This window comes from Diadema antillarum, unplaced genomic scaffold (genome assembly GCF_040938485.1).
Source record: "Diadema antillarum isolate AM-2024a unplaced genomic scaffold, OU_Dant_1.0 seq00001109_RagTag, whole genome shotgun sequence".
Taxonomy (NCBI): Eukaryota; Metazoa; Echinodermata; class Echinoidea; order Diadematoida; family Diadematidae; genus Diadema; species Diadema antillarum.
In genome coordinates, this window is record NW_027271925.1 from 160,159 (window position 1) to 175,487 (window position 15,329).

The window sequence follows — 15,329 nt, forward strand, 5'->3', positions numbered from 1 at the left end:
CAAAAGTTCAGCTCGGAGCTTAGCTAACGTAATATAGGACAGGTTCGGAGACTTTTCCGTCGAAAGGGGGCGGTATTGATCCTTATCTCTCTACAGTCCTAAATTAATCACTGATCAGTGGTCATAAAGGGACCTGAGCTATATTGCACTCCCTTTCCCCCTTAAAAACAAACAAGCAAATGAATCAACAAACGAACAAATAAGTAAACAAACAAACAAACAAACAAACAAACCAGCAAGCAAACGCTTTCCCGGACCCTTGCATGATTGAAAAAAAACAAACATTATATTTGTGTGTGAGTTTGTGTCTGTGTTTGTGTGTGTATAATTATGTTCGTCTAATCTATCCCAGAGTTATGACACAACTTTTATTCTGTATCAACCAAATTCTCATAACCATGGTGCATTCTCTTAAAAAAGAAACCCCACACAAACAATAAATGAATATTTTGCCTTTCTTTCTTTTCACTATAATTGCGTTTAGTTGAACTTTCTTCCAGGATTCTCATGTCTTTTCGTATTATGCTACTCGGCACGCACAATTTCGTTAAGTACCGTGTATCCAAAAAAGAAAAAAGAAAAAAATACAACGGAACCCTCCGCAGTGATTACTTTAAAAAGAGTGAATCAATCCAAACAAAATGTCAGAGTATGAAACTATATTACCCACATCTTACAGAAAACCCCATCTGATTTGCCTCAGTGGTCAAAGGGAAATACAAGAGTTTTGTAGAACATGTCGGGAATCCCTTCACTCCAAGTTCTGACCATTGTGTTCACACATTGTGCAGATCCAAGAGCATCACACATCATACATATCTCACTTGGGGTAGAATTCGGGTATTTTTGATATTCCTGTTTAATGTTAAGGTATTTTTTCTCAAATAATATGAGTTTGTGTATTATTATCATCAACGATTAACTTTGCATTTTTTCATTTATATAGAATATTGATATTGTGTTGATGTTATGATGTAAAAAGGAATGTCCTTGATTTGTTATTTTGTGTTTGTTAAACTGTTATATTTTGTCATTCTGTTGCAGGGCCCCCTGGGATAACAGTGTTTAAACCACTGATGGGGCTACCCTGGGTAAAGAAAACTGAATAAATAAATAAATAAATAAATCACTATGTACTATATTTGGAAGAATCAAACCCATGACATGATTTATAACGATCCACATTTCTCTGTGACCACTTAACCAAATCAAATGTGTGTTGTTGTTTGTTTGTTTGTTTGTTTTTTTGTTGCAAAATATAGCGAAGATGTCATATTTTATGACCCTGAAGTAGCATTTAGACAGTTTAATCATATATTGGTATTTATCGACGCAAAAATCTTATTGTATTATTACAATTCATTTATTATTATTTTTTTTTGGGGGGGGACATACTGTACATGTGTATCTCGCTCATATTCAGAATTCAGAGTAGCATCGGGAATTAGGCTCAAGGATACAAGCTGTCACTGAACTGAAGAAAGTTGACAGAAATCTATAGAGTGCCACGATACAGCTTTAAAGGGTGTGTACATTTCTGGTTGAGGTGAGGATTCAACTTTTAACGTTTTGCGAGATATTCAGAAACCACTCTATGAGATGTCAAAGAGCACGCAATTCTAAGGGGTATCAAAAGTTTGTTTGATGAAAATCGGTTTTGAAATGGCTGAGATATCCAAAAACAAGGTAAAACAAAGAGATCCTAATAAAAGGCGTGGCATGTCGCCTTTTATTATTACCACTTTTTGGGATATCTCGGCCATTTGAAAACCAATTTTCATCAAATAAACGTTGAATCCTTCTTAAAATTACCTGCTCTTTCATATTTCATGAGAGGTTTCTCATTATCTCACTTAGGAATGTTCAAAACATGAATCCCCACCTCAACCAGTACTGTACAGTCCCTTTAATGCCTGTAAAAGGCATTAAAGCGTTGTTGTGATTCCTGCCTTCCGGCGCAGCAATCGGATGACAATAACGTACATGAAAGCATCAAGATAACTCCTGATGTTGAAGGTGCGTTGCTATGGTAACAATCTTCTCCATTTACACTGACCCATCTCGAACCTATTGGACACCTTAGAATAACAAACAACTCCCTGCGAACTTCCTTCCAACCTGCACCTATGAAGTTCCTGTTTTCTTATTGGCTTGGTTGATACGCCTCATCAGAGAATTATACAGAATGTATGAACCCGTTTACAGGCCTACTTGCCTTGATTAAAGGCATGATTGACCATTTGCAGATGAAGCAAAAACCCAGCATTAGTGCTTCAAAATCATTCTAAAATGTGAGTTAGGAATAGAAACAAATAATAACCATGTAAAATTTTGAATCAGTATAATCAATGCCAAGTACTGTATAATATACAAAATGTGAGCAATACAAGTTACAGGTATAATAAAAATGTTTCTAGACTAAACCGTCTACAGTTATGGTTTTATCATTGAGAAAAATAGTAATAACTCCTTATATTTTACGCTTTACTGCAAAAATTCTGCGGTAGGATGTTTTGTGATACAACTGACCTATATATATATGCATCAAATATGACTTCTTTAACATTTTTTAAATCACTGCTCCCAAAGGTAAACAGACTATTTTCATGATTTGACATGATACAGATAAGCCTCAACCAAAACTATTCGTTCCTTTCAATGGAGATAAGTTGCCTGAGTCAATTCCTGCTCCTTCAGGATAGAGCTCTGTCTGCAAATTTATTAAACAATGTATAGAAACTAAATGTATTCTATCTGTATTACATGTATTACTACAGAGAATTTGATGTTTGCTACATGTACTTGTAGTATCTTTTGATTTGAAATCATTAAAGCACACAAACAGACAGATACTGACAGACAGACAGAAAGACAGACTCAGCATCAGCCATAGATACTTGTACATCATTGACATCAAAATTATAACATGAATATGGACCATTCAAAACTGCTGAACAAAAATCATGGGAACCTTTTATTTCACTCAGTTCATCAGGCTCAAATTATAAAACATCATGACAGGATGGCAAACTGGATACAACAAGAAATTGTTACAGAACAGTTGGCATGGAAACCCCTACAAGGTTGGTACTTGAACAATGAATGCAATGCATCTCTGCAGTGTTAACTTTGCAGAATGCCTGCCAGAAAGTTTGGATGAATGCTTCAGTCCAGTGAATTACAACAATGTTAAGAAAAGAGGAAACACTAGAAAAAAAACAACAGCAACAACAACACATACACAACTTTCTTGAGCTTCAGTATAGTATCCCTAAAGTCAATCTTTCTCTCTCTCTCTCTCTCTCTCTCTCTCTCTCTCTCTCTCTCTTTCTCTCTCTTTCAATACCAGAGATTCATTCATGCATGGTTTCATTTGTATATCACAACACATCATTCCTTTTAAATGTACATTATGGTAACTTTTTTTTTTTCAGTACATTATGTTAATCAGTAAAGAGCTGTAATCAACAAATTTCATAATATTACACAGGTGGAAATAGTCCCCTATGTAAACTGACTGAGGGTTGCAGTTTGCGCTAAATACATGTACATGTTTTCTTGGGAGTAAAATCATACGTGAAGAATGCTATGTCAGAGGAAATGAGCTGCAGAGTGGCACAAGGCCAGCATCCTATGTCTGCATTCAAGCTCACAACAAAATCTTACTGACACAGTGTCACACAATGCCATGAAAAAGTGTATACACCATGCCAAATGAAAATCTTTTACACTCACATACACGATGTATGTAAGTGAAAGAGGAGAACTCTGATACGCAGGACAGAAATATGAAGACCTTCATTTCAAAGCAGAGTGCATTTTAAAGTGATGTTTATCAGAATTTGACAATTAACCAGGTACTGAACAGACATAGGATCTAAAATTTTTCAGATGAAGTTTTATGGACATATCATAAATTTCACTTCATGCACTTGGCAGAGACTATTCTCTTTCTCTGTGGACACAATTCTGTTTAGAGGAACCAGGACTTAAAGACCCAGTAGCTTGGGGATATACCATGCAATGGGAAGTTGATCTGACTCTGATATATCAACAACAAAAAAATCCCTATTTTACTAATAAGTGTTCAACTGAACAGTTTTATACATAGCACACCAATATCCACAGAATCTTGACAGGAGCTGAGAGATGCGTAGACAGAAAAATCTGTCTATCCTCCGAAGGTTTTTCTTAATCATTTTTTGACTTTCTGGCTCTCCTCAGGATGGTATTCTGTGAAGCCAGACACAGTCTCCGTTGAACATAATATCTCCAACAACAAGATACAGACCGTTTGTAAGGACAGTAATGTTCCATCAATAGTTTTTACACACCAGACTGATGTTTAGGTACAGGTTTTAGCATGACTTCATACAGTAAATGCGATGGCATTGCGCAGTTTTGAAATGTCCAAACATGAATACTGTGTAAAAAGCAAACAACACATACAGATGTATGACTGGTACTGGTTTCTTGCATCATAACTCTTACAGTAGAAAACGAATCAAAGGAATTGCATTATGTGTATCTATCTACTTTTCCTTTAAAAAATGGTGTACAAAAACAATTTAAAAAAAGAAACAACAATAGTTGGTGCTAGTTTCAAATTGTCCATGAGATGAGAGATATCAACATGTATAAGTGTCACTGGAAATAATCAAATGAAAACTACATGATCATATTTCCCATGCTGATTGCTTAATAAAGACTTGATTCTATTTGTGACGGCACATAGCATTGCTAGTCTTCCTCAACAATCTTATAACTGAGGGAGTCTTCAGATAAATCCACAAAACAGAGAATAGAATGGTGTAATGTAATGTTATGACTATACATGTATTACAAAGACACACACAGGAAAAGATGTGGGGCATTATAAAAGCAAATCCACTGACAAGAAATGAAACAGGCACATACTCTTTGGACTGGATGGACCAAGCTACATTCATTTTCAAACACAATCGGTACAATATCAGCACTTTAAAGGGAGGGATGGTACAGTACTGGTGGAGATGAGAATTGTGCTTTTCACTTTTTGTGAGATACCAAGAAAACACTTATGATATATAGTACAGAGCATGCTTTGTAAAGAGGAATTCAAAATTTATTTGATGAAAATCGGGTCTGGACTGACTGAAATATCCAAAAACAAAATAAAACAAAGCGATTGCAATAAAGTGTGGGTCCTACTCTTTATTAGAATTGCTCTTTTTAGGTTATCTTCGCCATTTCAAAACCAATTTTCATCAAATAAACATTGAATTCCTCATAGAATTACATGCTGTTTCATATTTTATAAGAGGTTTCTCATTATCTCACCAAAAAAAATGTTAGAAACCTGAAATTAGGTCTCAACCAAAACTATACGATCCCTTAATATGAAATTGGACAACTTAGAGGAGTCTTTGCTAAAGTGGTATACATAAAAATCATGACCTTTTTCTGTCACCTTCAAGTAGCTTCTTCAGATTACTCCCCAGAGTTACAACACATGAAGTTTGTAAATATTACCCTCACAATTGACCCCTGACACTGATTTACCCTCTACTCTAATCAGTATGCGCAATGCAATGTACACGAGTCTGCTGGTTTCCAGAAATCTTCCAGTCATACCCTTGATGGGAAAGCTCCACACAAACAGACATTAAGAAAGAACAGATGGACGAGGCCTACCAGATACACTTATCTCGACTCATTGAAGACTAGTCCCACGTATACTTGGGCATGTCACTGGTCTATGGGAAATGTGTGTTAAATGACAAAATCAGTTCATTCCCAATGGGTTAAAGGCATGATGTCACATGTGGAGATTTGGTGTGGATTCATAGAAGTGAATACACCTCTGTCAAATCGAGTCATCTTTTATCACTACATCACTGGAGTTCTCAACAGAATTCATGGTGCAACGGCATTTCAGTTGTAAAAGACCACAGAATACCAAAGTGTGATGCCATAGCCATTCATCTCCATGGAGATTGATTCTAAACAACCTCAACTGGCCCGTAAGTGAGCACTATTGTACCTATCCATGCCATGCGCACACCTGGGGCCCGTTTCATAAAACTTGTCATCAGTAACAAGTTGTCATAGATGTGACAAGCTACTGAAATCCTTGCATCTGATTGGCTGAGAGCAAATTTGTCATAAAAATGTGGCAGTTGTCACTGATGACAAGTTGTCATAGTTGTTATAAGCTACTGAAATCCTTGCATCTGATTGGCTAAGAGCAAATTTGTCATAGAAGTGTGGCAGTTGTCACTGATGACAAGTTGTCATAGTTGTTATAAGCTACTGAAATCCTTGCATCTGATTGGCTAAGAGCAAATTTGTCATATCAGTTGTCACTGATAACGTTCCAACCCAAGTTATAACAATAGACTGTGACATCATCACTTCGGTACTCTATACTTATTCACAGACAGATATGCAAGAGAGAGAAGGAAACACACAAACTTTCCTGGTTAGATCTCAGGGACTCGCGCTAATTCACAAAGACATCATCCAGCCTGATGGCATCATATAGGAGGCAATGAATCAATTTGATTTGCACTTTGAAAAGTATCACAGCCATCTGCTATAAAGCCTCAAAATTTAAACTTTCGCAACATTACGGCATAATAATTTGTTCAACTTCGTGTACGAGTAGGCAAACCCTATTTACAACAATGAACACCAATGCAAGATTTTGGTACACATTACGAGACCATTTTCCCCCTTCAGGGCTCTTCGCATGTATGACTATGGTACTTGTTGTAGCAAGCTGGGTGAATAATTATGTGTGTATCCATATAGGAACCAATATATGATCGTCCGACTTAACAGCAGAATTATGCTATCATGAGAAAAAAATAATGCAATCCTGAGTTTCTTGCTGTAACGAAGTTTTCTTGTACTTTGATTCTGAATTTGATGATGTGTATTAGCTCAATGTCTACATATGATCCAATACAAACAGTGACAAACATACATAATGTACCAGTAAATAAAAATGCAGCACAATTTTCACATGCCAGCTGCCTTAACTTGCCCAGAGATCTGCCTGCTTTGCATGTCAAAAGAAGGTGTGCAGCTTTTCTCAAAAAGGTCATAAAGTATTTTTGTCAACAAGAAACAAGGATTATCAAACTAAAAACTAGGAGTGTGGAGACAATATGTGACCGTGCATCACAAAACCAACAAAAACTTGCACACCCCAATCTTACGATTCACGGAATGGCTCAACCTGGTCAATCTTCAGTTTTTGTGCATTTTCTGAAAGAGCAATCTTTCTTTTACACAATTCAAAAGTTTGGTATGAGAAAATGACAATTGCATATTTTGCAGTTTTTCTAGCACACTTTTTTTGTATGATGATGTGATAAATTATGTCTTTGACTCTCTGAAAACCCTTTTCATTATAAAGAAAAAAAAAACCTTCACACACTCCTCACTTTCAACTCTGATAACTTTTGAAATGATTGTCCTACTGTAATAAAGTTGGTTATCACTCATGAATAGAACATGTCTAATGAGTGTGAAAAATTGCATCTCAATTTGATAATCCCTTCATTGTGGTTGCTACAGATTTTTACGTCCTGTTTTTTTTCTTTTCTTTTTTTTTTTTTTTTTTTTTTTGGGGGGGGGGGGGGGGGGGGGATATTCACTGCACAGTGCGCAGCATGGTGAGACTATGCACCTGAATAGAGCCTAAACTTAAAGCCTCTTTTCACAGTATACCCTTTCTAGAATGTGTACTTTCTTTCCATCACTTAAAAATGATAGAGAAAATCCAATTATATTGAGTTATACATAATTTTAAAGCTTAGAATCTGATCTTTCAGAATCTGCCTATAACTAAATTCCACGTTTGGTAACCTTTTGGTGGTTTTGTGATGCACGGTCACATAACACTTACCTACACAATGTGTGATATATTGTACTGCTGCACACTCCCATATGAAAATACTGTATACATTTACTTTGTCATGGACAGTACTATTCCAAAAGTCATATCAACAACACTTTGACATACTAGTAACTGACATCTATTTCCCCATCCCATCCTTCTATCTATCCCTATGTTTCCTTCTCTTGTCTTCTTGTCTGTCCTTTGTTCGCTCCTTCGAACTCTTCTCTTTGCTCCTCCTATCATCACCAGACTTCTGTTCTCTCCTTTCACCTCTATGTCTATCCCTTTGTCGTTCTCTCTGACTTCTTTGTCTTTCCCTATGTCCTTCCTTCTTTCTCTCCCTTCTGTCCTTCTGTCTGTCCTCACTCCTTTCCGGAGTGGAATCTCCACTTGAGTGGCGCCCTCTATGGCTGTTCTTGCGCTCCCTGCTGACAGAGCGTCTTCTCTTTCTCCTCCTGTGAGAGTCTCCCTCACTCTCCCGTCTCCCACTTCCTCTCCTGGAGGTCTCCCTGCCGTTACCATGACTACCTCTCCCTCCGGATCTTCTTTCTCTTCTCTGCCTATCTCCATTCCTGGAACGGTCTCTCCTGCTCGCCTTTCCTTTTAGAAGGTCTTCCACCAGCCGTCCCTTCTGTCTGTCATCGGAGCTGCTACTACTGGATGAGTCGGAGGAGTCATCTGAGTCACTGAACGCACTGTCCGAAGAAGAGTCCGAAGATGATGACTCATCATCACTGGTGTCTGATTTCCTTCTATATTTGTTTGTAGGATGAGAAACAAAATATAAACCATGGTTTCACTCAGCAATAAGAGAGGAATTACTGACTAGGAATTAATGAACAGGGTCTTGACTAACTTGTGCCTTGTCAACATGCAACATGATAAACTGGAACAAATTACTCTCTGCAGTAGGAATGCACACAATAATCTTTGCAGATTTGGGAGCAGGAACACCCACAGTGAGGTTACTGCAAGTTTAGTCACCAAACAATGAAATTTGAATAAATATCTTTTCATGACTTCACACTGATAGTAGATTGACTAGGGCTGCAAACAAAAGTGCAAATGAACCCTTCCTAGCGGAGAGTACTAACTACATGACAGAATAGAAATAAGAGTAACTGGTAAGCTTCATCAAAGCTGCTTCATGAGTGAATGAATTTTCATTGCATGTAAGGATGGTCCACAAGGGATTTCAGCATGTCGCTGCAACATGCTCAAATTCTTGTGCAACATCCTCAAAAGCCAGCAACATGTTGTGCAACATCTTCAAGAGTTTGCAACAAGCTCAAAACAAAATGTATTCAAACATGTGAAAAACATGTACGAAACAAAGGAAACATCAAACTATCTGATACTTAGTATTTGGGTACAAAACACGAAAGAGAGCATTGAATGTAAGCAGCACACAGAGAGATAAGCTGAAAAAATGGCTTACCATGTACTTATGATGTGCACTCTGCATACATACAATTTCTACAATATTCTCAGACTCTGAGCTTGAAACATGCTCAAATTTCAAGATGTGGACTACCCTGCATGTGTTGTGTAGTGCGGCCAGCACATCTTAAACACACCTTCAAACCATTCCCTGGCAAATTCCCTGGGTTATTGCCCTGATACGCTTTCCAGGAGATATTTGACTGACCATTGCCTACATGTAGGTACCAAATTGTAGAACATGTAAAAACCACTTGGTCATCTGTCATACGGTGAACCGCAGAAGGGTGATCTCAATGTATAGTCACATAGAAATATCTACCACATAATATTCTTTCCTAGTATTACACCATGTACACTGTACTTCTCCAATACACAGTAAGTACAGTGCTCACTTGATAATCAGGAACAAATTTAGCAGGGGCAACAAAATTCAATATAACAAACTTACCATGTGTTACATGTATTTTCACTGCTCAATTGGAATTATAAACTGCTACTTGAATATTGGGACATAATTTCAGCTGAAACACTTCCAATGTCTGAATATTATGTTCTAGAAACAGACAGCCTCATGGACGGTCAGAGAACAGACACTAAAGGACTGACCTAGATTTCTTCTTTCTGCGGTGACGTCTGCCATCTGACCCTGGTCCACTTTCATCGTTAATGGATGTGCTGTTATTGAACTCCTCAGGGTAGAGTTCCATAAAACCATTGTGACTCCACCTAATTACAAACAGTTTAAAGATTCATTCATCTTTATTGATCTATGATGGAACATATAAAATTTTCCTTCCATTGACATTTGTACAACCAATACAAACACATCTCACATCACAGTTACTTGATTCCACGACAGTTACAATGAACATTATGAACATAACAACTGAAAATGAATGAGAAAAAGAACGAATGAGAAAAAGAGAAAGCGGGGGGAGGGTGAGGGAAAGGGAGTAACAAAAGACAACTATCATTTACTTTTTGATTCCCATACGGCCATAGGCATATTAAGGAGCTTTTCAAACTAAGCAGTATTTTTTATGCACATCTTTTCTTGACTGATTGATCGAGGCCAATAAAATCAAAGTTTATTAGATTAAAATCTGTTGGCCCGACTTTTTAGAACCACATTTGTACTTTGTTTGTTTGTTTGTTATTTGGATATCTCAGCCACTTCACAAGTGATTTTCATCAAATAAACTTTTCATTCCTCTTAGAATTGTATTTGAACTCTTTCATATCTTATAAGTGGTTTCTCATCATGTGACCAAAAAACAGGTTCAAAAACCCAAAGCCCCATCTCAACCAAATAGACTGTTTATTACCCTGGTGAAATACTGTACCTGTCTACTTGCTTGAATGATGCCTGCTGTCCCATCCTGGCCAGTCTCCTCTGGTCCCACTCATCCCTGGTCCTCATACTGGGGTTATCACTGTACATGTGACCTAGCTGCATGCGCCCTCTTGACCTGCAACATTACGTGTATAAAAAAACATTCAGTGCCATCCATGACTTAGCAAAGCAGATTTTTCCCCTCCTAACTGATCAGGTTATGGCTATCAAAGTTGTATACAAATGTAATAATATTATAAAAAGAAAAATGAGAGAAGGATTTATCATTACACACACATGTACAGGGTAACATTGATTTAAAGCTCGAGGATTATATCAGCCCCGCTCAAGCATCGAGAGGTATGACAACCCGAAGTCATCATCCTGATAATTATTCTACTTCACACGGTTCTTCAACTGCTCTCGCCAACTCCTTCTTCCATAGACATGATAGAACAGCGAAGGATTGGAATAATCTGCCGAGTAATATAACGCAGATTCATAAATTTGACATATTTAAAGAAGCGCTCCAGCGTCACCTCTGTTGTGATTAGCTGCACATCACACCACAGTGCTGAGTGATACTCTATCCAGAGTTTTTCAGCGTATTCATCCAGATCCAGATCCAGAGCATGTAAATGTACCTTCAAACTTCCACAGGGCTTTTGCTTAAAAAAAACAATATATATATCGTCGATGGGGTGACAAGACCTCGTATCTCAAAAATGTCAAAAAAATTTTGTTTGGCTTAATGGTCAAATAATGGGTCAAGTGATGTCTTGGCCAAATCCCAACTGTCTTACTCCAAAAATGAAGCCACCATGACATGTCAAAGGAAAGGCTTTCCCATTCACTACAGTGCTTTGGCCGCCATGTTTTTTTTGCTCTCCTGAACATTTGTCATTTTTGAGATACGAGGTCTTGTCACGCCAGCGACGATGTATATATTATATTATTTGAAAGCATGATCAGGTTCTGTTACAAACCTTCTTGCTCTTTTCTGCTCTTTTCTCTTGTCCCACATGTTTTGTTCTTCCTGCAGTCGGTTGTGTGTCTCCGTATGGCGCAGAACATTCTTCAGCAGCTTCCGGTCCAAGTACTTCACTTTAGTTGTCATCTTGGCTCAGCTCAGCTGCATATCATATTCAAGACAGTGAAAAAAAAAATGAAGGAACAGATGTGGCTTTAATTAACTGGCCTTCTCTCGCCTGTATCTAGATTCTAGATGTAGCTTGCTAGGGTTCAAGATATTTAAAACATTCATGAAATATTTCACAAGGACAAGGGACTGACTTTTATACAATTTTATGTCAAACTACCACCAGGGTACCACACGGCGCGGCGCGAGGCAACAATAATATTATTTGTAAGACCAGACATCAAATTCAACGTGTGGGACAGTGTCATGTGTCAATAGTTGTGGCCTACTACCACCAGGAAAAAGTGTATGTTTTCTGTACACAAGTAACCATTTTGACATATATTGTACTTACCTTAGAATGTCGTTAACGACAGTATCGTAACACCTTTTTATGATCCACGCATTGGGATCTAGAAAGAGTAATTAGATCTAGACGACAATCCCTTTTCCACCAGTCCTCGGTACGAAAGCCAGTACAGTAGACGACACCACAGCAGTACGTACCTGCTCCAGCTAGACGATCGAGGCTTGATTGTGCGATCAATCCAAGCGAGCAACAAGCGAGCGGCAACCACAGCGGCAACACGCGCCCCCATGCGGCCATACTCATCGACACTCACTGTCATGCATGCATTGCGCCCAGGAATATCGGGCGACCTACAATGTTACTCCAGTAATCCTTGGCCTTTTGCGAAATTATGACACAATAAACACAAATCGCCCAATCTCGCCACAAAAGCATACCCTTCATCGACACTAAGAATTGATACCGATTAGTGTTTAACGTCAGGACTCAGGAGTAATCCCTATGATTGAAAAAAAATATATATCTTGGTCAGGCCCGTAGCCAGGGGGGGTGCGTCGGGTGCGTACGCACCCCCCCCCCCCAAATTCTGAAAGGTCCACTTTTTCATAATAACGGTTTTTAGCAATTCTCAAGATAACAATCCAAATAAATATAAAGACACATTATATGCTACGTAAATGTGGAAGAGTACGTTTAACGATGTTAAAAATAATTGTACGAAACCCTTTTGTTGTATGAACCATCGGATCGTCCCCATGCACACAAACACAAATGTTATGTATCAATTTGTGCGAGCTATTATTATATTGGCACTGCATGCCATGACCCTTGGCGCGTGTGACCGGTGTTTTTTTTTTTTCACTGGCCGCCCGAGTACGTGCGATTTGTGGATGACATTGAGGTTGACACTTGCATTTTTTCACAGGAACAGAGGTAAGTGGATGAAAATCTAATAGCCTCAAGTTTACATATATGATAAAAATTAAAGAAATTTCCTCGAAATTACTATAATCGAAAACCTGAGACATTTTATATCTACGTCTCACAAAGATATAGTACATGTATATATAAGTACAACGGCGTAGCCAGGATTTCATCTTAGGGGGGGGGGGGGGGCGGTTAGTCTGCGAGGGAGCGAAGCGACCGAGCCCGAGCGAGCGGAGCGAGCGAGGGAGGGGGGGGGGGGGGGGGAGGGTGTGGGAGGGGGGTGTCCCCCCTCCCACGGTAAGAACTTTTTGCATTTTGATGTTGTAAATGGTGCAATTTGATGCATGCTTTTGCGCGTTTTATCGACGTGAAACAGTCCCACTTGTTTAAGGTAGCAGTTTATTTTGATGTAGATTATTATTGAACAATTTGCCTATAAAATGGTATAATTTAAATACACTTCTTGTATTAATTCTTTTCACTGAATATCATGAACGCGACTGAACCCGAGCAAGCGGAGCGAGCGAGGGGGGAGGGGAGGGTGTGGGAGGGGGTGTCCCCCCTCTCACGGTGAGAACTTTTTGCATTTTGATGTTGCAAATGGTGCAATTTGATGCATGTTTTTGCGCGTTTTATCGACGTGAAACAGTAACATTAGTGTAAGGTAGCAGTATATTTTGATGTATATAGATTATTATTGAACAATTTGCCTATAAAATGGTATAATTAAAATAATCTTCTTGTATTAATTCTTTTCACTGAATATCATGAACGCGACTGAACCCGAGCGAGCGGAGCGAGCGAAGGAGGAGGGGGAGGGTGTGGGAGGGGGTGTACCCCCTCCCACGGTGAGAACTTTTTGCATTTTGATGTTGCAAATGGTGCAACTTGATGAATGTTTTTGCGTGTTTTAACGAGTTGAAACAGTCCCACTTGTTTAAGGTTGCAGTATATTTTGATGTAGATTATCATTGAACAATTTGCCTATAATATGGTATGATTTAAATACACTTCTTGTATTAATTCTTTTCACTGAATATCATGAACGCGACTGAACCCGAGCAAGCGGAGCGAGCGAAGGGAGAGGGGAGGGTGTGGGAGGGGGTGTCCCCCCTCCCACGGTGAGAACTTTTTGCATTTTGATGTTGCAAATGATGCAATTTGATGCATGTTTTTGCGCGTTTTATCGACGTGAAACAGTAACATTAGTGTAAGGTAGCAGTATATTTTGATGTAGATTATTATTGAACAATTTGCATATAAAATGGTATCAATTTGAATGATCTTCTTGTATTAATTCTTTTCACTGAATATCATGAACGCGACTGAACCCGAGCGAGCGGAGCGAGCGAAGGGGGAGGGGGAGGGTGTGGGAGGGGGTGTCCCCCCTCCCACGGTGAGAACTTTTTGCATTTTGATGTTGCAATGGTGCAATTTGATGCATGTTTTTGCGCGTTTTATCGACGTGAAACAGTAACATTAGTGTAAGGCAGCAGTATATTTTGATGTAGATTATCATTGAACAATTTGCCTATAATATGGTATGATTTAAATACACTTCTTGTATTAATTCTTTTCACTGAATATCATGAACGCGACTGAACCCGAGCAAGCGGAGCGAGCGAAGGGAGAGGGGAGGGTGTGGGAGGGGGTGTCCCCCCTCCCACGGTGAGAACTTTTTGCATTTTGATGTTGCAAATGATGCAGTTTGATGCATGTTTTTGCGCGTTTTATCGACGTGAAACAGTAACATTAGTGTAAGGTAGCAGTATATTTTGATGTAGATTATTATTGAACAATTTGCATATAAAATGGTATCATTTTTTAACAATCTTCTTGTATTAATTCTTTTCACTGAATATCATGAAAGCGACTGAACCCGAGCGAGCGGAGCGAGCGAAGGGGGAGGGGGAGGGTTTGGGAGGGGGGTGTCCCCCCTCCCACGGTGAGAACTTTTTGCATATTGATGTTGCAAAATGGTGCAATTTGATGCATGTTTTTGCGTGTTTTAACGAGTTGAAGCAGTCCCACTTGTTTGAGGTTGCAGTATATTTCAGTGTAGATTATTATTGAACAATTTGCCTATATTTAAATACACTTCTTGTATTAATTCTTACACTGAATATCATGAACGCTGTCTGTTCAGCAATCAAACAAAAAAGCATGCACACGAGGTTGTAGATAGGGGCATATCCCCTCCCACACGAAGGGGATTTTGCGTTTTCAAACCTGAAATTCAGCGATCTGGTGCAAATTTTTGGTGCAATACTTTTTCATCGAAGTGTTAAAA

The 15,329-nt window shown here is 38.7% G+C and overlaps 1 protein-coding gene across 1 annotated transcript; it reads right to left on the minus strand.

Annotated features, from left to right (window-relative positions):
• Positions 1–7,707: 7,707 nt before the first annotated feature.
• LOC139743823 (uncharacterized) lies at positions 7,708–12,256 on the minus strand. The gene is made up of 5 exons (XM_071654279.1): positions 12,158–12,256; positions 11,651–11,796; positions 10,675–10,800; positions 9,938–10,057; positions 7,708–8,640 (listed from the first exon to the last, which is right to left on the minus strand). The coding sequence occupies exons 2-5, from the start codon at positions 11,779–11,781 to the stop codon at positions 8,046–8,048; spliced, it is 972 nt and encodes a 323-aa protein (XP_071510380.1). The 5' UTR covers positions 11,782–11,796; positions 12,158–12,256; the 3' UTR covers positions 7,708–8,045.
• Positions 12,257–15,329: the final 3,073 nt, after the last annotated feature.